Consider the following 22,769-nt stretch of genomic DNA (forward strand, 5'->3'; position numbering starts at 1 on the left):
ATGCAAAAAAAAAATTGCTTCTGTACTTACATGCAACATCCTTTGTTAAAACTGCAAGAGATGATTCACTAGGAGGACCGATGCCTGCTTTGTTCTCTGCACTCACTCTGAATTCATATTCATTGCCTTCAGTGAGTCCAGTGACTTTCAGTCTAAGATCAGAAACAGGTTTCTTTGATGCTCTCACCCATCTCAATCCTTTCTTTTCTCTTCTTTCAACGTAATAGCCAGTGATTTCGCTACCACCATCATGCGCTGGGCGTTTCCAGCCAATAGTAACAGTTGTCTTTGTTACATTTGTTGCTTCTGGTTTTCCAGGAGCTCCCGGAGGGCCTATCAAAGATAATATGGATGTAATTACCCATAAATATTCTTATATTAAAAAATATAGTGTATACACTGTTGACAGTATATGTTGTTACTTACCATAGCTATCCACCATTTTGACTGGGTCAGATGGTGTTGGTTCGCCCACACCATATTGGTTTACAGCAGAAACACGGAAGATGTATTCATTTCCTTGGATTAATTTGCTCACAACATGTCTGCAAGATTGAATGTTTTCAGCTACAAGGGTCCAAAGCAAACGGCTGGTCTCTCTCTTCTCCAAAGTGTATGATATAATTGGTGATCCACCATCTTCTGCAGGAGGTGTCCAGTTTAGTGTGGCTTTCTCTGCAGATACATTGCTCACTTCAATTGGTCCTGGAGGGCCTGGTATGTCCAATACCTTGACATGTACATGCTCCTCTTTTGTGCCAAAAGCATTACTTGCAGTAATTGTGTATTCACCTGAATCCTTCCTAGAAGCATATTTAACGGAAAGGGTGGAAGATGTTGGACCTGTTTCAATATTCACAATGTCAGAATGTTTGAAATCCTTTCCTGCTTTAGACCATACAGATGTTGGAGGTGGTTTTCCAAGAATGCTTGTGGCAGTCATGACAATGGTATCTCCTGCCTTTACTGTCAAACCTTCTTTCACTGCTGGATCAATAACTATAGTTGGTGCCTCTGAAAGAAGAAATACAATCCATTATTAGTGAATTACCAAATATTGGTTTGAACAACAAATACTGAACATCTCAGCATTATAACATGATAACTTGCAATTTGAAACGTACCGTATTCATCTTTACATACAACCGTTCCTGTTGTCTCAGATGGAGGACTGATGGCTCCAGCTGTATTTTTAGCTTTTATTCTGAATTCATATTTTCCTCCTTCTATAAGATCATTCACTGTAAATGCACACTCCTGGACATTAACATGATTAGCCTTCATCCAACTCTTAGCCGGTATGTCACGTTTTTCCACAATGTATCCTACCAATTTGTGTCCACCATCATATTTTGGCTCTGTCCATATAAGAGTGGCTGAGCTTCTAGTTACACTAATGACCTCAGGCTTACCAGGTGGATCTAGAAAAGAGTATATAATTTATAGCATATATTTAGCACGTTACCATGATCGAAACTGTATTTTACTATAGGCAAACTTACCAATTGGGTCAAGGGCTATGATTGGCTCAGATGGTAGGCTTGGTTTGCCTACTCCAGCAAGGTTTATTGCCATAACTCTGAATTCATACTCTAGACCCTCAGTTAAGCCTGTAACCCTACAGTCTCTCATTCTCAGTGGAGTTGAACTTGATCTCTTCCACAATAGGCTGTTTCTTTCTTTAAATTCAAGATGATAACCTAAATAATAAAATAATGCAATTAGTCACTAGAAAGTAGACTTGTACATTAATGATTTTATATAAATTATACAGATGCACTTAACAGGTTTTCAATACAGTATACCAAAAAGATACAAAAAGATCTCAGAATTTGCATAACGTTAGTTGGCATCACAGTAAATTCGGTGTCTCAAAGTTAATGTTACACTGCATCAATCACAGAAATGGAGACACAATATTACACAGGAGTAACATGTTTATACCTGTTATTGGTGATCCTCCAGTCTTCCTTGGATCTACCCAGGTTAATGTTGCAGAATCATGTTTAATATCAACAATGTTTGGTGGTGGAGGTGCATCAGGTACATCTATAAGACAAAATAATTGTATTAGATAACCTGCACAACGCAATATATTTTGGTTTGGTAAATCATTTATATAGTTCAATATTACTTACTAAATGGATGTCTTGCAATAATGTTTTCAGATTTCAGACCCTCACCAACTCCATATTTGTTTTCAGCACAGACTCTGAAGATGTACTCTGTACCTTCATGAAGTCTAGTTACTCTAAATGAAGTCTTTTGAACTGCAGAAGCACAAGTCACCCATTTGTTTGTCACAAAGTCTCTCTTTTCAAGGATGTAGTTTGTAATTTCAGATCCGCCGTCATCTTTAGGTGGACCCCAGATTAGAGTTACTGCATCAGCAGTTACTTCATCAAATTTAATAGGGCCTGTTGGGATGCCTGGCTTTCCAACAACTTTCACAAATAATGTGGATTCCTTAGTCCCAGCAGGGTTCTTCAAGGTAATTGTATATTTTGATGCATCATCTTTCTGGCACTCACGTACTGTCAAAATAGTGTTTACTGCACTAGACTCAACAGTTACTCTTCCTGTTTCAGTCAAGACCTTGTCCTCACCCTTCTTCCAGGTTACTGTTGGAACAGGTTTCCCACTAATTGGAATTTTGAGTCTAAAGCTGCTACCTTCCTTGGCAATATAGCACAAATCTGGTAAATCTTTCAAGTCCAGATTGGGGGCAACTATAAAATAAAAGAAAACCGTAGTTGTTTATTGAAATACATGACATGAAATATATTCACATTCCATACTTTAAGATTTATGAATGTCATGCCAGTCAAGTTAAATCATTACATACCAACATCATCCTTAGCCACAAGTGTAATTTCACTTGGAGAACTGTACCCAGAAACATTCTGAGCCATCACTCTAAAAGTGTATTCCTTTCCTTCATTCAAATCTTTCCTTGTGTATTGTAGATTCTTGGACCGCATCACTTCTTTCCACTTGTCCTCAGCAGTCAATTGTTCCACAACATAGCCAAGAATATGGCTTCCACCATCACTCACTGGTTTCTTCCATGCTATTGTGCATGATGACTTGGACACTGCTAGTGTTTTCAGATCTTTTACTGGCCCAGGTTTTTCTAGAAAAATACATGGAGAATAATAATGATTTGGCATTGTCAAAATTATCCAAATGATCCATGTAACCACATAAAAGCTCACAAGAGAAAAATTAAATAAAGACAAACTTTCTTCTTTTTAACCAAACTTTTTAAACCTTTTTTAAAAAAAAAAAAAACACATCAAATGACTATAAAAGTGATAAGAAAAAAGGTACATTGATCTAGTATTACATTTAATGACAATGTATTACCATGTATAAAACAAATAAATACCAACCCAATTTTTTGTTACTCTTACTAATCTGATGCCATTAAATAACTACCTTCTAGATTTCTCCAAGACAGAGCTGGGCAGCCTGTAACATGACAGTTTATTTTTTTTTTTTAAATAAATGTCACTTGTATTAAGTGTTAGGAGGCTTGCTGAGTACTCGGGTATGCTTTATTTCATCTGTGTAATCTTTACTTTTTATTTCCTTTCATTTTAAAGAGCTTGCAGAAGTAAACTATGCATTGCAAATAGACATTGTCTCAACCCAACCTTCTTTCTTACCAGATGCTTTAACGGCATCATGGGTCTCACATGGTTCACCAATGCCATATTCGTTTTCAGCTAAAACTCTGAACAAGTATGATTTGCCTTCTTCCAGGTTAGGTATTCTAAATGATGTTTTAGAACAGTCGGTGGAGACTGTTGACCAGGCCTTCCTGTCAGCGTCACGCTTTTCAACAATGTAGTTCTTCACTGGACTTCCACCATCAATGATTGGAGGATCCCATGAAATCATTGCTGAGTCCTTTGACGTTTCTTTAATAACAAGGTTCACAGGAGGTCCAGGTGTATCTATATCAAATAGATCAGTTAATTATTATATAATGTATGCATTGTATATAACTCTCTGCATGCTGGTAGGTAGGTAACCATAATGTGTCCACATTTGTATATAATATAGACTTCTCTGTCTCACCAATATATGTAGGGAAAAGTGTGTGGAAAGAAAGAGGTAGTAATATCAACTTTTAGTACATTAGTGGTCAGCAGGATAGAAGCTTGATAGCCTTCTACATGATCCACACAGATATCTTACTAAGGCATAGGTTTTCTTCTGTTATAATTATCTTATATTAACATATTTCATAAAACTCACCAAGAACCTTGACTACAATAGTGTATGCTTTTACACCACTGCTGTTCTCCAAGGTTAAGATGTATTTTCCAGCATCATACTTGTTAACATTTTCACATCGTACAAAGGTGTCATACTCAGTTGTCTTGATATCCATGCCTATTCTTTCTTTAATGTTTGCATTTAGCTTAGACCAAGAAATCTTTGGTGAAGGACGTCCTCGCACTGGTACATAAATCCTCAATGTAGTTCCAGCACGTAGCACAATAGCCTTCCTCAAATCAGCATCCAGATCTCCTTCTGGAGGAACTAATGTTAAAATAAAAAAGATTAGACATATATACTATGCAAACCATTTGAAAAAATTATAGTTCTGTATATTAACACAGGTAGGTAATTTAAGAGGAAGTAGGGGAAAAAAGTTTCTAGAAAAATAAATTGAAAAATCTTGGGTTGCATGAGTGAATGGATGAAGAAAATCGAAACATTGATTTGAAGAGATGGAGAAAGGCTTAAGAGAGTAGTAGTACTGTCAGGGAGCAAAAAAAGTCTGGAAAAGAGAGAAAAATTAGGCTAAAGGAGATGGGAAAAAGCCTAGGGGATAAGAGAAAGCTAAGTCTGGGGCAAAGGCAAAATTAAGGAAGAAAAAAGCTGTGGCTTAGTAATATATTAAAAACAAACTACTTACTTAGAATGTCTTGAGCTGTATGTTTGTCAGGAACTTCACTGGGATCACTATGTCCAACTTTATTCACAGCTGAAACACGGAACTGATACTCTGTTTTATCCATGAGTCCAGTAACAGTGTACTTGGTTTCTTGCAGATTCTTTGGTAAATTGCTTCTGAACCAGTTATCTGTGTCACCTCGTTTAACTTCAACCAAATAACCTATAATAGGGCTTCCTCCGTCATAGGCTGGTTTACTCCAAGACAAACTTACACTGTTTCGAGTTGTGTCAATTACTTTTGGGAAAGCAGGTGGTCCAGGTGGATCTGTTAGAAGAATACAATAGGAAAACGTTAAGTATTTTTGTTTTATATGTAAAGTAATCTCTTTTACTATGTAACATAATTAAGTTACAGTGTCACTTACACTGGGGTTCCAGGGCATAAGCGCCCTTTGATGAATCACTAGGTTTGCCTGGGCCAGCCTTATTTAAGGCGATAACTCTGTATTCGTATTCGGTGCCTTCTTGGAGTCCAGTTGCCTTCACTGTTCTTTCAATTACAGGCTTCCTATTTACCTTTGACCAGGTAAAAGATTTGGTCTCGCGCTTTTCAAGCATATATCCAGTAATTGGAGAACCACCATCATCAGCAGGGCTTTTCCAGCTCACAGTCATGTGATCCTTTGTTATGTTGCTTATAATGGGTGGTTCACATTTGCCAGGCACATCTGTTAAGAAAGATATAAAATGTCAAAGTTTTTCAAAGTGTATGGTCAACACTCCAGAAGATCAATGGTTTCCAATGCATTCCTTACCATAGGGATTCTTAGCCACCACTGATTCTGTTAAAATAGGATCACCAACACCATATTTGTTTTCAGCGGCTATACGGAACTGGTATTCATGTCCTTCAATGAGTTTCTCTACGGTACAGCTGGTGGTTTGCACATTAGCTGAAACTTGTGCCCAATTTGGTCTGCTTGTTTCACGTTTATCAATGACATAATTTGTAATATCAGACCCGCCATCTTCCAGTGGAGGATCCCAGCTAAGCATAGCACGATCGGTATATACATGATTTATTTTCACTGAAGCAGGAGGTCCTGGTTTATCTGTAAATAAAATAAAACAAATGCTTTATCTTCATATATGATATTTCTTGGAAACCCACAGTGACAAACATGATTCTACTATTTGACTTACCTAGCACTTTCAGTTTGATAGTTGCTGACTTAGAGCCACTTGCATTTTCAGCAGTGATAGTATATTCTCCTGTTTCTTTACGGTTAACAAAGAACAACTCCAATAGGCAAAGATTCCTTTTAGTTGTAATTTTAATACCTTCACTTGGTTTTACATCTTCGGTTCCTTTTTTCCAAGTGATTGCTGGCATAGGTTTGCCGAATACCTGAGCATCCAGACATACATTTGATCCAGCTTTGACTGTGACCAGAGATTTCATCTGAATGCTTAAATCAATCTTTGGAGGAACTGTAGAAAACAAGAACAATGTCATTTTGTAAATATAATAATGGTTTATGAAATATTAATTTAATATTTTATGCAGGATATCTAATATAGTGTATGCTAATGACAATTCTCATGGCATGTTTGAAAGCATAATATGTGTCCCTAATTTCACCTGTTATTTTCAGTTGCAAATATGTAGGCACTTTAACCCAATCCTTTGTGTTTATTTGTCTTTTCTTAATTTAATTAATTAAATAATGTATATATTTTTCATTACCTGTTTTTTTAATTCTTAAAAGTAATTAATCAGTATAGATGAATTAAAAATGCAAAAAAATAAATAAAATAAAACCTATATATATATTCAATTATCTATCTATCTATCTATCTATCTATCTATCTATCTATCTATCTATCTATATATATATATATATATATAGATATATATATATATCTATATATATATATATATCTATATATATATATATATATATATATATATATATATATATTTGTTCTTACCATTTTCTGCTTGAATGGTGATTGGATCTGAAGGTTCGGAAGGTCTGCTGGTATTGATAGCTGTTTTGGCAATTGCTCTGAACTGATACTTCTCACCTTCCTCTAAGTCGGTGACAATATACTCCTCAGTTGGAATTTGAGATGCTGTGGTATTACATTTTATCCACCTTTCTCCTGGGAGTTTGCAGGCTTCAACAATGTAACCTATGATCTTACTTCCTCCATCATGTTTTGGCCGAGTCCATACAAGAGACACAGTGCTTCTGGTAATATCAACAACTTCAGGTTTACCAGGAGGATCTACAAATAAATATGGTGTATTAATAAGAATGTTTAAAGTTACTAATATATGATTTCTATTACCTTGTCTTCCATATTGTACATACCAACTGGCGTTCTTGCTGTGACATATTCAGTTGGCTTGCTGGGCTTGCTGGCTCCAGCTCTGTTGAGGGCAGAAATTCTAAATGTGTACTCTAAGCCTTCAATCATGCCGACACAAGGATATTCAGTTGAACGCACAGCAGTGTCATTGGCCTTCACCCAGAGCAAACTGTTTCTTTCCTTGCGTTCTATTATATAGCCAGTAATGGGGCTGCCACCATCATTGTCAGGTCTGTCCCATGCCACAAATATGCAGTCTTTGTTGACTTTAGTTACCCGGGCATTCTTTGGCTCACTAGGAACATCTGCAAATATTAATTCAACATTTAGTTTCTATTTCATTTTATAAAACAAAATCATGGACAGATAATTAAAAAAGTACTATATACCGAATGGGAACTTGGGAATCATTCTGTCTGATGTAATGGCCTCCGAAACTCCAAACCGATTTTCAGCACGGACACGGAATATATATTCTTGACCAGCTATTAGTTTTCCTACGTGGCAACTAGTTTTGGTAACAGAGGCAGCCATAACCCAATCACCTCTGCTTACATCACACTTTTCAACCACGTAATTTGTAATATTGCTGCCACCATCCTCAAGAGGCAAGTGCCATGAGAGTGCGCAAGCATCAGAGTCAATATCACTGATTTCAAATGGATGTTCTGGTGGACCAGGGATGTCTGTAGGTACACAATAAGGAAACAATAAGCAAATTAATAAATGTTATCGTCTTCACAGCAAATTAATACATGTTATTGTCTTCACATAAAATAGAATTGCAATATATAAATTTACATACCCATAACCACAACACGGACTCTCTGTGTGGTAATTCCTGAACTGTTTTCTGCACTAACAGTGTAGAAACTACTATCCTTCCTTGTGATATCTTTGATGATAAGAACAGTTGAGTTTTGTGACTTATGGACAGTCAGACGACCTGAGGGCATTACATCCTCTTCTCCTTTCAACCATCTGGTGGATGGGGCGGGTTTTCCATAGACATGTGCTTCGATTCTAAGTTTAAGTCCTGCTTTGATGTTGATGTGTTCAGGCAATAAGATCTTGGGTGGCACTATAAAAAAAGAAAACATTAATTACACAACCGTACGCATAAAAGCTTTCAGTTTTTTACGACTTTGTTGACTTAATTGTTGTCCGATAAAACATAGCACAAGCAGCAATTTTGTTACTTACTTAGCTGTTCTTTGATTTCAAATAAGCCTTCAGCTTCTCTTGGTAAGCTCACACCAACAGCATTTCTTGCTGCTACCCGGAATTTGTATTTTGTGCCCTCTTTAAGTCCAACAACTACAATATTAAGATCTTTTACAACTGAATACTGGGTCCAGTTATTCTCAGGTTGTCCTTCTGATTGGAAACTAATAATGTAGCCATCAATTTTTGATCCACCATCACGCAGTGGTGGTAGCCAAGCCAAAGTGGCACTGTTCTTTGTAATTTCTGTGACGTCAAGCTTTTTAGGTGGGTCTGGTGCACCTGAAAAATATAATTGTTGAATATTTGTTTTAATACGCAATTACAAAAAAAAAACTATCTTTGCAAGTCTCTAAGTAATTTTTATTATTTCTGTCTTTAAAATGTTAGCATAGAATGATAGGAGACTATTGATTAAAAACACATAAACCTAGATTTAAATTAATGAAATTTTTTTTGGGGAAATCTGAGCCGCCAATAATAAAATTTTCTTTTTTTAGTAGAACATTACTTCTAATCTAATATCTACATAACATGTTAACCAATAATTAAAGCCAGATACATATAAGAACCTACAAGACCATTTAGGTTCCTCAATAAAGACTTCTATGAGCTAAGGGTTTAGATAGAATATAGGTTACAAATTTTGGTAAGCTATAAAACTACCTCCAGAAAGTTGGGTATATGGTTATATTGTATTATGGTTTATGTTTGTAGCACTAGTTAATATATTAAGGACTTTGGCTGGAGAGAAAGAATTTGTAATTTAATAATTGATGATCTTACAGGAAAAAGACGGACAGTTTCTGAATGCCTACAGACTTACACATAATGCCCATTGGAAGATGCATATTGAGCCATTACTCCACCCCATAAATGTATTTTAAGGCCAAGATTGACTGCCCTTCATTTAAATAATTGCAGCACTATGGATAGTACATCACCCACCCCATCACTTTTACTCTTTTTACTTTTTTTCCCCTCTTGTTTCTCAAAACATTGAGTTTTATATGGATAGAATCAGTATACTGGATGTGTGTATTTTCCCAACAATATGCATATTATAAATTGTATTTTCTATACAGCTTCTCAATAAAATGATTATTAATAATTAGTAATTTAGAATGTAAGTTATGCAATTGTTAGCATTTGGTAACTATGTACAAACTTGGTTGTTCCTGTAATATAAAATGACATGCACAGTACTCACTTAATGGATCTGTTGCAAGTACACCTTTTGGTGTATCTTTTGGAACACCTGACCCATACTCATTCACAGCTGTAACTCTGAAGAAGTATTCAGTTCCAGGTACAAGGTTGGCAACCTTGAAACTAGTTTTTTTCCAGTCAGCAACTACTGTTGCCCATGTCTTCCTGTCCACTTCTCGCTTCTCCAAGATATAGTGAGTTACAGGACTTCCACCATCATTTTCTGGAGGTACCCAGGAAAGCTGGCATGACATTTTTGTCACATCCGTTGCTGTAAATTCTGCAACAGGTCCAGGGGTATCTAGGAGACACATTATATATTAGAATGCCATCCCACTACACATGTGATTTCATTTTTGATCAGTAGCAACATATATTGCATTTGCTTACCAAGAACTCTAACATTAACAAAAACAGCCTTTTCTCCTGCTGCATTAACAAGAGACAATGAATATTTGCCAGAATCATCACGTGTAGAGTTGGGAATGACAAGGAAGGCCATTGTATCAAGTAGGTCCACCTGTCCTTTCCTGACAACATTATCGATGCCCATTCTCCTCCATGTTACTTTTGGTGCAGGTCTTCCTCTGACCAAAGCAAACAGCCTAATTGGACAACCTGCTCTAACTGTGACAAGTTTCCTCATACTTGCATCCAATTCAATTTCTGGAGATTCTGTAAATAATAAAAATAAATCATTAGAAAACTGTGATAGTTGTTTTTTAAACACTGTATCAGATTTTCATCTACAAAAATTTACCAAGTATTTCTTTGGGAGAAACAGCCTCCTTGAGTTCAGCAGGTCGACCAATACCAACTTGGTTTTGTGCAGATACCCTGAATTCGTATTCAAGCTTATCAATAAGGCTGGTAACAGTGGACTGTGTATGGATAAGCTGAGCAGCTACATTGCATTTCTTCCATCCTTCTTCTGGGTCCTTGGTTTCTGTTTTTTGTCTCATTTCTACAACATACCCAATTATTGGGGCACCTCCATCATAGACAGGCTTTCCCCATCCCAATGTAATGGAAGTCTTTGTACTGTCAGCAACCTTGAGGTTTGTTGGAGGTCCAGGAGGTTCTAATAGAAAATAAAAATAGCAAATTATAGAACAATGCTACCAGTATAATATTTAATGGTTAATTGAGTAATAAAACTAGAAATTACCTATTGGGTCTTTGGCAACTACAGGTCTTGATGGACCACTTGGGTCTCCAAGCCCAATTTCATTTTCGGCTTTAACACGGAACTGGTACTCATGTCCTGGTATGAGGTTTGTAACTTTCAACCGCCTTTCTGGAATTGCACTCTTTGTTACAGCCACCCATCTCAAAGATCGTTTTTCTTTCTTTTCTAGAATATATCCAGTAACAGACTTTCCACCGTCATATTCTGGAGGATTCCAGATTACCGTCATTTCATCCTTGCTGACTTTGCTAACTTCTGGAGGCTCAGGTGGTCCAGGTCTGTTATAGCGTGTCTTAGCAACAATTGGTTTTGTTTCTGTTGGTGGGCCAGTACCCATCTTGTTCTCTGCACGAACTCTGAAAATGTATTCATTTCCTTCAATAAGCCGAGTAACATGTGCATGATTTAATATCACAGATGAAGAATAGGTAGACCACACCATACGCTTGCTCTCACATTTCTCCAAGATATAGTTTTGAATTTCACAACCTCCATCATCTTCTGGTAGATCCCAACTGAGTGCACATCTGTCACTTGATACATCAGAAACTTTCAGGCTTCTTACTGGGCCAGGTACATCAAGAACATTAACACTAGCATGTGCTGTGAAGCTTCCTGCTGCATTAGTGGCAGTAACAGTATATTTTCCACTATCAGATCGTTTTGACTTTTCAAGAATGAATTTTGAGTAATCAGTTCCACTTTCGACTTTAAGTCTTGGAGATTTTGTTATGTCTGTTTCATCTTTGTCTTTAGTCCAAGTTACTTCTGGTTGAGGTTTCCCTCTTACACCAGCTTCAATTCGAATTGTGTCTCCAGCTTTTACAACTAGAGTTCCAATTAGTTTCAGATCCAGTACAGGCTTCAAAAGTTCCTCCTTTACTAAAACTTCAGCTGTTTTCACCCAGTTACTCTCACCTCCTTCATTCTTGGTCTGCACCCTGAACTGATAGAACTGATTTTCATGGCATCTATCTATAAGATAGTTTGTTTCTTTGATACTACCCTTGTGAACCCTTTCCCATTCATCAGAATCTTTAAGCTTTCTCTCAACATGGTATGTCAGATTAGGGCTTCCACCATCATAATCTGGTCGCCTCCATTTCAGGTAAACAAATGACTTCCCTACTTCAGCAATATGAAGGTTTTCAGGTTCTCCTGGCTTTTCAATTGGGTTAATAGCAAGAATTGGAGTTTTTGTTTCTACAACTGGACCTGGGCCAACCTTGTTTTCTGCACACACTCTGAAGAAATATTCATGGTGTTCTATAAGAGAAGCTTTTATCAAACGCTTAGTGAGGTCTGAAGAGATGACAAACCATCCTCTTTGGTTTGGTTCACGATATTCCACAATGTAGTTTGTTATTTCAGAACCACCATTATCTTGTGGATTTTCCCAGGCTACCACACATGAGTCTTTAGTAATATAACTTAATTTAAGGTTCTGGCATGGTCCAGGTCTGTCAAGTACATTGACAACAACTGCTCCCTGAGCTTGGCCACTGCTATTCTTTGCCAGAATTGTATATTTACCATGATCAGCTCGCGTTGCTGATTTGATTTGAAGATCAACATGTGGGAAGTCTTGAGTAATCTCAGTCCTATTATCTTTGAACACATTTTTGCCATCCTTGTTCCATGTTATGTCTGGATCTGGTCTACCTTTTACACGTGCAGATATATGAATTGTTTGTCCCACTCTAACAGTGAGCAAGTCACGGCAGGTTACATCAAGATCAACCTCTGGAGGATGCAGAATATCTTTAGCAAGTACTGATTCGGGTAATTCTCTAGGTTCGCCTTCTCCTACAATGTTGGCAGCCTTTATGCGGAATCTGTATTCGTTTCCTTCAATTAAACCTGGTACTCTGAATGCACATTGCTTTATGAGATCATCTGGGTTAATTCTATCCCATTTAGCTGATCCTGATTTCTGGCACTCCACAATATATCCTAGAATGGGACTGCCTCCATCTCTAGTAGGCTTGGTCCACACCAAGTCAGCTGTTTCTCTACTCTTATCTTTCAGTTTTGGATTTATTGGAGGACCTGGTGGTGAAATAGGACGAGAAGCTTTTATTGGATCTGAAACTGGAGATGGTTTACTTAGTCCAGCGATATTTTCAGCAAAGACTCTAAACTCATATGTGTTTCCTTCGTAGAGGCCTGTAGCTCTGTATTTCAAATCAAGCACTGGTGTCTTGTTGACCCTTACCCATTTGCCAGATATTTCTCTTCTTTCAACAATATAACCACTGATTGGACTGCCTCCATCTGATTTAGGTATTGTCCATGACACTGTTGCAGCATTTTCAGTAACGTCATAAGCTACTGGCTTTCCAGGTGGTGATGGTGGATCAAACATATGCTTGGCAACAGCTGGCTGAGATTCAAGAGGATTACCAATGCCCATCTTATTCTCTGCTCTAACACGGAAAGTGTATTCATAACCTTTTTGAAGTCGTGGAATTTTAGCCTTTGTCTGTGTGCTGCCTGAACTGACTATACTCCAGGTTTGTTTTTTGCCTTCACATTTTTCTACAATATAATTCATTACAGCACTTCCACCATCATCTTTTGGAGGCCTCCAAGAGATAACCATGTGATCTGGTGTAACTTCAAGGATATTTAATGGTCCTGTTGGTGGTCCAGGGACATCCAATACTGTAAGATGAAGTGCAGCAGTCTTGCTTCCAGCTATGTTTGACACTGTTAGCAAATACTCTCCTGTATCTTTTCGTGTGCAGTTCTTGATTGTAAGCACAGTTGAGTAACTGTCAGTATCGATTGTATAGCTGCCTTCTGATTTTATTTCTTCACTGTCAGTTACCCATTTTGCTGTTGGAACAGGGATACCTCTTATGATAGCAGGGAGCCTTACGGTGGTACCTGCTTTGACTACAAGACCTTCTATTAACTTAACATCAACTTCAATACTTGGAGGTGCTGAAAAAAAAATAATAACAATTACATTGCAAGAATCAGTACCTCTTTGTGAACAACATTTAATTTGGGCATTTACAATGGTTAATTACCTAGTTTTTCTTGGCACTCTATTGGTATGGTTGTGTCTGGACGACCAATTCCAGCAATATTCTGAGCCCTCACACGGAATTTGTATATTTTTCCATGCTTTAGCCCAGTAACAAGACATTCTGGTATGGAAACAGTCTTGAAATTAACCCAGTCCTCTGTACCATCTTCTTGATAGTCAACTATAAAGCCAGTAATTTCAGAACCACCATCACGGTCAGGGAAGTTCCAAGCAAGTGATACTTCAGTCTTGTCGAAGTCAACATGATGAAGGTTCTTTGGTGGTCCAGGAGGATCTAGAATACAGGTAAAATGTATGTAGCAATTTTGAAATAGTGACTAAAACAGGACAAAAAAATAATATTAAATATTAAAAAAATAAACTTACAGATTGGATCAATGGCCTTTATTGGCTTTGGTGATTCAATATAAGAACTACGTCCATACTGGTTCTCTGCAGCAACACGGAATAGATATTGTGTTCCTTCTAACAGATGTTTAGCCATTACACTATGTTTCTTGGATGTAGTTGAAATTGGCACCCATCGAGGAGTTGCAACATCTCGCTTTTCAATAATGTAATTCGTAATAACAGAACCACCATTATCTTCCGGCTCTTTCCAAGAAAGGTAGCAAGAATCTTTTCTAATTTCACTAATCAGTAGATTTCTTGGTGGGCCAGGCTTATCTGAAATTATATTTGAAATTATATTAAACATTTAAAAATATGTATTACTGTGATTAAAAAGAAAATGTGAAAATATAATTAAGGTAAATATATCTTACCAAGTACAATAACTTTAACTGAGACAGTCTTAGAACCAGCTTCATTTTCTGCAGTTAATGAATAGATTCCTGCATCTTCTTTGGCACAGTTACGAATTTCCAGTTTGCTACCTACAGGTGTAACAGCAATATCTGCCTTTGTAGATACTTCTTTATCTTCTTTTTTCCAAGATACTTTGGGGACTGGAATTCCTGTGATTACTGCGCTGAGTGTCAGTGTATTTCCAGCTTTAATTAGTTGTTCACGTGCCATATTTGCATCAATTAATAGCTCCGGTGGTTCTAAAGGAAGGAACACAAGATATTACTCGGGATTTTTTCAATATGTTTGCATAGAATGAAATAGGTAGGCAGACATAGGGATAGACAGGCAGACAGACAGAAATCTTTACCAAGTCTATCTTTCACTTGAACTGGATCACGAACATTCGCAGGTTCAGAGGTGCCAGCAGCATTTACAGCCATTATTCTGAATTTGTATGTATCACCATCAGTAAGCCCAGTTACAGTGTGTTTGGTGTCAGGGCAGCCATCAGCAGAAAGATTAGATTTCTTCCATTCTTCATCACCTTTTTGGTATTCAACAAGGTAACCAATAATCTTGCCTCCACCATCATGTCGTGGTGGATGCCAAGACAAGCTAACAGAATTTTTGGTTTTGTCAACTGCTTCTGGATTGACAGGTGGACTTGGTTTGACTATAAATAGAAAAAAAAATTGCTTTAAAATCCAACAAGGCACTAGATTTTTTATATAATATGATTTCAGATGGATTATTATGCATAAGATGTTAAAGCAAAAGTTATACCTATTGGGTCTTTGGCAAACACAGGTTTAGATGGGGGACTGGGATCACCAACTCCTATTTCATTTTCTGCTGATACTCTGAATTCGTATTCACATCCCTCAAGAAGATCAGTTACTCTATATTGTGTATCTGGATAAATAGGCTCTCTAGAGACTTTTGCCCATCGATTGGACATTGTTTCTTTCTTCTCCACAATATAAGCAAATATGGGCTTGCCACCATCACGTGGCCTGTTCCATATGACCAGAGCTGAATCTTTAGTTACATCCTTAAGTATTGGTTGTTCAGGTGCCTCAGGAACCCCTATAAAACATATTAAATACCAATGTTAATAATATTTACCATTTTTTTATTAAACTAGTTAGGATATCAAATAACTAGGCAGATCACATACTGAAGCGGTCTTTGGCTTTAATTTCATCAGACAAGAGTGGGTCGCTTATACCATACAGATTTTCTGCACAAATTCGAATCACGTATTCCCTTCCTTCAATTAATTTAGGTATTTTGCAAGTTAATTTGTTAGTTGCTGATGTCACTGGCATCCAGAGGTCTCTATTGGTGTCCCTCTTCTCAACAATGTAATTAGTGATTGCACTACCACCATCATCAAGAGGAGGCTTCCAGGAGACAACCATAAAATCTTTATGCACTTCATCGAAAATTACAGGACCAACTGGTGGCTGTGGACGATCTATTTGAAGTAAACAAAACAACAACATGATTATTTACAAAACCTCCAAATTCAAGATGCAGGCATTTTAAAGAGAAAATATTCTAGGAAATGTTATAAAAATATTAGGAAATATGTTTTAACAGTTGCTTTCAATAAATATCGTACTAACCACAAGTTTGGTTTCAGCCTAAGAAACTAGATTTTTTTTTTTAACATTTTGTTTTAATAGACTTACCAGCCACAGTGACTTGACAAAAGCCTTTTCTTGCACCAGTACTATTTTCAACAACTACACAGTATTTTCCAGAATCTCCTCTGACAGACTTCAATATGCCCAGGCACAATGTGTTTGGAGTGGTCTGTATCTTTATGCGATCATCTTCTTTAACTCTTATCTCATCTTTCAACCAGGTGACCTTGGGAGCTGGTTTGCCTGTGTATCGCCCATTCATGGCAAATGATTCACCAACACGTACAACCAGTTTATCTCTAAAGTCAAGTTCAATTGTAGGTGGAGCTAGAAACAGAACACAGTATTACTACTAGGAACTCATAATGTCATCATTTCAGAACTGTGATCAGAACTCTAATGTAAACATACCTAGCTCATCTTTGCATGTAATTGGTTTGGTGCAAAATGAAGGTTTTCCTTGTCCAACAATATTGACTGCACTGACACGATATTCGTAGGTGTCTCCTTCTTTCAATCCATCATTCGTGTACTTTCTATCAAGTAATTTTTCCTTAGTGACTCTTGTAAATTTGTCTTTTCCAATGAGACGGCTTTCAAGTACATACATTGTAATATCCGATCCTCCATTATATTTTGGTGGATTCCAGCTCAAACTAACCGAGTCTTTGGTGACTGCTGTTACTTGAAGATCTTCAGGACGCTCAGGTACCGCTATAAGTAAACATAACGTTAAAATTCTATGAGGAATATTGAACTTGAACTTTAAATAAAAATCATGATATGAGCAAACTAATATAAATAATATTAGAAAATGATCTACATCAGTGATGTACAGTCAAATGCATTGCATATATAGAGCTATTTTATATCACATACTCCATGATGTTAACTTACTGATTGGTTCTTTAATTACAATCTCATTTGCAGTCTCCACGAATGGACCCATGCCAATAATGTTCTCTGCTGCAATTCGGAAAAAGTACGCCACTCCTTGAATTAATCCTTGAACTACAGCATTCTGTCTTGTCACATTGTATGTCACTGGAGTCCATCCTCTGCGATCAGACTCACGTTTTTCAACTACATAATTAGTAATCGTTGAGCCTCCGTCATCCTCTGGCGAGAACCATGTCAGTTTGCAAGAGTCATTTGTCAGATTTTCTGTCTGGAATGGTAGACTTACTGGTCCTGGAACATCTGCAGATGAACACATATTAATCAGTTAGTTTATGTAGAAATTCCTTTAAAGTATGTTTTATTGCATACCTATTTATGGCAGACTTGTGTTCGTTTTCATACCTAATACATCAACTATAATGGTCTTCCTTCTTTCACCACCTTCATTCTTGGCGACCAGTGTATACATGCCCTGGTGGTTTCTTTGGCATTTCTTAATGACCAAAGATGAGCTGATAGCTGTTGTTTCAATTGCAGCTTCTGGTGGTAAAGCCTTGTCATCTCTACTCCAAGAAATTTGTGGAGGGGGTTTTCCTGAGACATATGCTATAATCCGAATAACTCCACCAGCATGAACAACGATTCTGTCCTTCATACTAGCATCCAGCTGAATGTCAGGTATTACTATATTAAAAATAGAAAACACATTTTAAATATATATTATGTTATTTATTATATATATATATATATATATATATATAAATATATAAATAACAACACTTAAGTACTACTGCATTTTTAGTACATACTTGTTCTGTCCTTGGCTTCAATAACATCAGTGACATCCCCAGGTTCTCCGACACCAGCAGCATTAACAGCTCTCACTCTAAACCTGTAAAAGCTTCCTTCTTTCAGTCCAGGTACAACAAATTTAGTGCCTCTGATTTCTTTATCTTTGGCCTTAGGAGAGGAAAAAAATAGGATTATGATTTCTAAAACAATTAATGAGATGAAAGAAAAGTTTGCTAAAATTCAAACTCTAATGCTGAACTGAATAGAAAGCACTATTATTTTGGTCCGATGGAAGGTTATATGACTTCCAAACACTAAAAAAATACAGAATTTGTCAAATTGACAAGAAATAAATTGTTGCTAAAAGACATGGGAAAGCAAACAGTCATTAAAGAGGAAGAGTACTGATGCAAGAGCAATACTGAGCTGTATCCTAAAGTACTAACATGCTGATGGTCTTTGCAAGTAAAGTATTTGTATGGTGTTATGCTTAATGCATTTAATCTTTTCTTCTTTACAAACCTTTTCCCACTCTTCTTTTCCTTCTTCTTTGTATTCTACAAAGTATCCAGTAACTGGAGATCCCCCATCTTTAGATGGTGGTGTCCATTCTAAATCTGCAGATGATTTAGTCCAGTCTGTAACTTTTGGTATTGGTGGCCCTGGTGGAGCTGAAAAACCCAAATATTAAATTAATATATTTTTTTTAAAACCATAAAAAATCATTATTGATAAAACAACCATATTTTCTAACACTCACATATGGGATCTCTAGCTGTAGCTGGATCTGATGGCTGACTTGGGGGACCAACACCTGCAGCATTAATAGCCAGTACACGGTATTGATAATCAGTTCCTTCAAAGAGACCTGTGACTTGGTAAGATACACCTAGTGGCATAATTTTGATAGGATCGCGATTTACTCTCTTCCATCTCTTTCCAGTGGTTTCTTTTACTTCTAGCCAGTAACCAGTTACAGGTGAGCCTCCATCATATTCAGGTTCCTCCCAGTTAACTGTCATTGAATCACGGGTTATGCTGCTGACAGATGGTTTATCACATTGTCCAGGAACAGCTGTGCAAGTTAAAAAGAAATGTATGTTTATAGCTTATATTATTTAAACAGCTATTCCTAAAATGCTGAAATTCTATCAGACTTACTGTATAGATTTCTGGCTGTCTCAGGTTCACTATCAAGGGGTAGACCAACTCCGTACTTATTCTGAGCTGAAATACGGAAGACATATTCGTGGCCTTCCACCAGTTTTGGAATAGTGTAAATGCATTCTTTAGCCTCTTTGGTTACAGGTCCCCAGATTTTCCTATTTGCTTCTCTTTTCTCAATGACATAGTTTGTAATCTTAGAACCTCCATCATCTTTTGGAGGAAGCCAAGCAATAGTCATTGTATCAGCAGTTATGGATTCAAATTTTATTGGTCCAACGGGTGGTCCAGGAAGTCCTATTTAACAAACAGAATATAAGAACAAAGTTGTAGTTAAAAAACAACAAAAACAAAATGATGATTTGGAAATGTTACAAAAGAAGACATTTGCATGATCATATTTGTTAATCTTAAGGAAGAAAATATAATTACCGAGAACATTCAATCGCATTTCCTTAGAATCAACTCCCAGATTGTTTTCTGCTGTTATAGTGTATAATGCAGTGTCATTTCTTCGAGACTGGTGGATTAGCAATGTGCAGTCATTTTCACCAACAACTTTGTTTACATGTTGATCATATTGTACTGGTATTTTGTCATCAGGCTTGTTTGGAGGTGCTTTAAACCACTTCAAGGTTGGGAATGGTACTCCCTTTATCTTTGCTACAATGCTAATGTCTGTTCCTTCCTCACTCTCTAAGAATTCTTTAAGTTCAATTGATGGTGGACCTAATGAAAAGATACATTTGACAAATGTATTTAATATGCATTAAAACATAAGTTATGCTTCAGTAACAGCGAAACAAATGGATCATATTTTGCTACTGGTTGCAAAGAAGAAAATGAAAGTAAACATAAATTGTCTTGACTGCAGAAAAAGCTACAAAGAATACCATGGGATAATCTCACAAAAGACTGAACAGACAATACAATAAGACAGTTATATCCATCATAAATGTTAACTATAAATATTAAGGATTAAATACATTTAAATATATAAAAGGATGAGCGGAAGATAATGAGTGCTTTATTTTCTCAAACTGTTTTATACTTGATATATTGATTTTACTTCTGATACTTACAGGTCTGGTCTTTCACAACGAGTGGGCCAACAGTGGTAGATGGCTTGCTAGGTCCAGCTTCATTTACAGCCCTTACGCGGAATTCATACTCTCCACCTTCTTTAAGATCTTCAACAACAAAATTAGTCTCTTCTACATCACGTTTATTACATTGTTTCCATGATTCCTTTCCTTCTCCAGAAGGATCCCAGACCAAACGTTCAATGATGTAATGAGTCACAGGAGCTCCACCATCATTCTTTGGTGGTCTCCATGAGAGGGCTACAGAACCCTTTGTTACAAGTCCTGCTTTGAGTCTGGTTGGTGGTTCTGGTGGATCTAAAAACCAAAAGAATTTTTATTTTATCTTTATGCTGTCAAGATTAATATTTTAGTGCATTTGCCAATAAATGAAACAAAGAAAAAAGGAATAAAGTCTGATATTTTAGAAAACTTACGTATTGGATCTCTTGCTCTTGTTCTTTGAATAGTTGCAACTGGAGGTCCAGTTCCAAATCTGTTTTCTGCTGTAACTCTAAAGAAGTATTCCTGCCCATCTATGAGATCGGGTACTGTGTAAGAAGTTCCTGCACAATCAGAGGTCACCTTCCCCCATGATTTTCCTTCAACTGTCCTCTTTTCCACAATGTAGTTTCTAATCCTGTCTCCTCCATCGTCGTCTGGGGCTTTCCATGAAAGTTTGGCTGTTGATCTTGTTACATCACTTACTTTGAGATCTTTTATTGGCCCAGGTGCATCTGCAAAAGCCCATAATATTTGATAAGAATCTGTTTATTTAGTTGCATAAGCTTAAAAATAAAAAAACCTAAAAATAAATAAAATCTTACCTAAAACATTTACTCTAACATTGACTGTTTTCTGTCCTGCTTTGTTCTTGGCAGTAATGCTGTATTTTCCAGAATGTCCTCTGTTACACTGAGGAATAATGACTACAGACGTAGTATCTGTGGATTCAACCTGTAACAACATAAACATATTTTTTTATAATACATATTTTTTTAATTTACTGCAGGTACATACTTTATTTATTTATCTTAATTATAGAATATCTTTATCAAATACCTTTGAATCCTCCGGAACATTATGAACTTGATCCTTAACAAAGAGTATAAACATAAAATATTAGAACATCTATATAAAAAATTATAATTTACTGTTTACATTGAAAATTATTGATTGTTACCTTTATTTCTTTCTTGGCTACTCCTTCAAATTCCCAGGATGTTTTGGGGACAGGACGTCCACTAATAACAGCTGTAATTTTAATTGTAGATCCAGCACGACAGTTCAGAAGGTCCTGTGCCCGTAAGTCAATTAAAATATCAGGTTCCTCTGTAAACAGGCAACCAAATAAAGTTCAGATGTAACGAACGGAAATGAATTGAGGAAAAACTTGAATAACAAAATATAAAAAGCATGTATGTTTCTTACCTTGAATTTCTTTTACTGGTATCTCACCCGTACCAAGACTAGGCTCAGATTCACCAGCTGCATTGACAGCCTTTACTCTAAATCTGTATTTTTTAAGCTCCTGCAGGTTTGGAACCACACATTCACATGTTGGTAACAGCTTATCAGGTTCATTGACTTTTTTCCAGTCTGAACTTCCTTCTTCCTGCATTTCCACAAGGTAACCTTTAATTGGGCTGCCACCATCTTTATCTGGTTTTTTCCATGCCAGAGATACACTTGATTTGGTTTTATCTTTTACCTCTGGGCATGAGGGAGCTCCAGGAACATCTGTTTGAACAGCAGAATATCATACATTTGTGGATCATACACATTTGTAAAATATGAAAAACCTATATATTTTTGTCAACTGAGATTCCTGATATAATCAGTACTTACATATAGGGTCTACAGCCAAAACAGGGTCTGATGGTTCACTTGGGGGGCCTACTCCAGCAGCATTAATGGCCATTACTCTGAATTGATATTCCACTCCTTCAATTAAGCGCAATACATTAAATTCCAATCCTTTAACAGCTGGTTTAGTAACTGGAGCTCTGTTGACACGTCCCCAGTATACACCACCAATTTCTTTCTTCTCAAGCCAATAACCAGTGATGGGAGATCCACCATTGTCTAGAGGAGGTTCCCAGGAAACTAACATTGATGATCGAGTGCAATTTGATACTTTCGGCTTTTTGGGAGCACCAGGTAGACCGAATGGATCCTTTATTACTGTCTTATCAGAAAGACAGTCATCACTAATGCCGTACTTGTTGACTGCTCTAACTCTAAATTGATATTCTCCATTAGGTGTAAGTTTCCAGACCTGAAACAAAAATTTATTGATGAGTCTATATATATTGATTGCCATATAGCTTATTTGGTACATGCACAAATCTGTTTTTAGTTCCTATGTGTGTATGTTCCTCATTTACAAATGTGTGTTTGTTCCTCAAATGTTCCTCATTTACTGAACA

The 22,769-nt window shown here is 36.8% G+C and overlaps 1 protein-coding gene across 1 annotated transcript in view; it reads right to left on the reverse strand.

The window, feature by feature from the left end:
• Positions 1-22,769, reverse strand: part of TTN (titin) — a 244,075-nt gene that overhangs the window by 49,609 nt on the left and 171,697 nt on the right. Inside the window, exons 247-290 of the mRNA XM_063429784.1 lie at positions 22,189-22,618; positions 21,772-22,080; positions 21,524-21,672; positions 21,403-21,435; positions 21,168-21,297; positions 20,778-21,077; positions 20,341-20,658; positions 19,691-19,987; positions 19,256-19,555; positions 18,855-19,169; positions 18,617-18,765; positions 18,112-18,262; positions 17,705-17,986; positions 17,300-17,602; positions 16,814-17,116; positions 16,448-16,729; positions 15,931-16,230; positions 15,537-15,839; positions 15,121-15,426; positions 14,729-15,010; positions 14,331-14,630; positions 13,945-14,238; positions 10,889-13,855; positions 10,481-10,801; positions 10,111-10,395; positions 9,722-10,021; positions 8,491-8,793; positions 8,093-8,368; positions 7,677-7,973; positions 7,290-7,592; positions 6,904-7,203; positions 6,115-6,402; positions 5,727-6,023; positions 5,337-5,639; positions 4,931-5,236; positions 4,264-4,551; positions 3,669-3,959; positions 2,846-3,133; positions 2,139-2,729; positions 1,945-2,049; positions 1,503-1,700; positions 1,125-1,421; positions 427-1,014; positions 31-333 (exon numbers count right to left, since the gene is read on the reverse strand). Of these exons, the coding sequence (XP_063285854.1) occupies positions 31-333; positions 427-1,014; positions 1,125-1,421; positions 1,503-1,700; positions 1,945-2,049; positions 2,139-2,729; positions 2,846-3,133; positions 3,669-3,959; positions 4,264-4,551; positions 4,931-5,236; positions 5,337-5,639; positions 5,727-6,023; positions 6,115-6,402; positions 6,904-7,203; positions 7,290-7,592; positions 7,677-7,973; positions 8,093-8,368; positions 8,491-8,793; positions 9,722-10,021; positions 10,111-10,395; positions 10,481-10,801; positions 10,889-13,855; positions 13,945-14,238; positions 14,331-14,630; positions 14,729-15,010; positions 15,121-15,426; positions 15,537-15,839; positions 15,931-16,230; positions 16,448-16,729; positions 16,814-17,116; positions 17,300-17,602; positions 17,705-17,986; positions 18,112-18,262; positions 18,617-18,765; positions 18,855-19,169; positions 19,256-19,555; positions 19,691-19,987; positions 20,341-20,658; positions 20,778-21,077; positions 21,168-21,297; positions 21,403-21,435; positions 21,524-21,672; positions 21,772-22,080; positions 22,189-22,618 (15,331 nt within the window). The remainder of the gene's footprint in view (positions 1-30; positions 334-426; positions 1,015-1,124; positions 1,422-1,502; positions 1,701-1,944; positions 2,050-2,138; positions 2,730-2,845; positions 3,134-3,668; positions 3,960-4,263; positions 4,552-4,930; positions 5,237-5,336; positions 5,640-5,726; positions 6,024-6,114; positions 6,403-6,903; positions 7,204-7,289; positions 7,593-7,676; positions 7,974-8,092; positions 8,369-8,490; positions 8,794-9,721; positions 10,022-10,110; positions 10,396-10,480; positions 10,802-10,888; positions 13,856-13,944; positions 14,239-14,330; positions 14,631-14,728; positions 15,011-15,120; positions 15,427-15,536; positions 15,840-15,930; positions 16,231-16,447; positions 16,730-16,813; positions 17,117-17,299; positions 17,603-17,704; positions 17,987-18,111; positions 18,263-18,616; positions 18,766-18,854; positions 19,170-19,255; positions 19,556-19,690; positions 19,988-20,340; positions 20,659-20,777; positions 21,078-21,167; positions 21,298-21,402; positions 21,436-21,523; positions 21,673-21,771; positions 22,081-22,188; positions 22,619-22,769) is intronic.

Source organism: Pelobates fuscus, chromosome 8 (assembly GCF_036172605.1).
Source record: "Pelobates fuscus isolate aPelFus1 chromosome 8, aPelFus1.pri, whole genome shotgun sequence".
Classification (NCBI taxonomy): domain Eukaryota; kingdom Metazoa; phylum Chordata; class Amphibia; order Anura; family Pelobatidae; genus Pelobates; species Pelobates fuscus.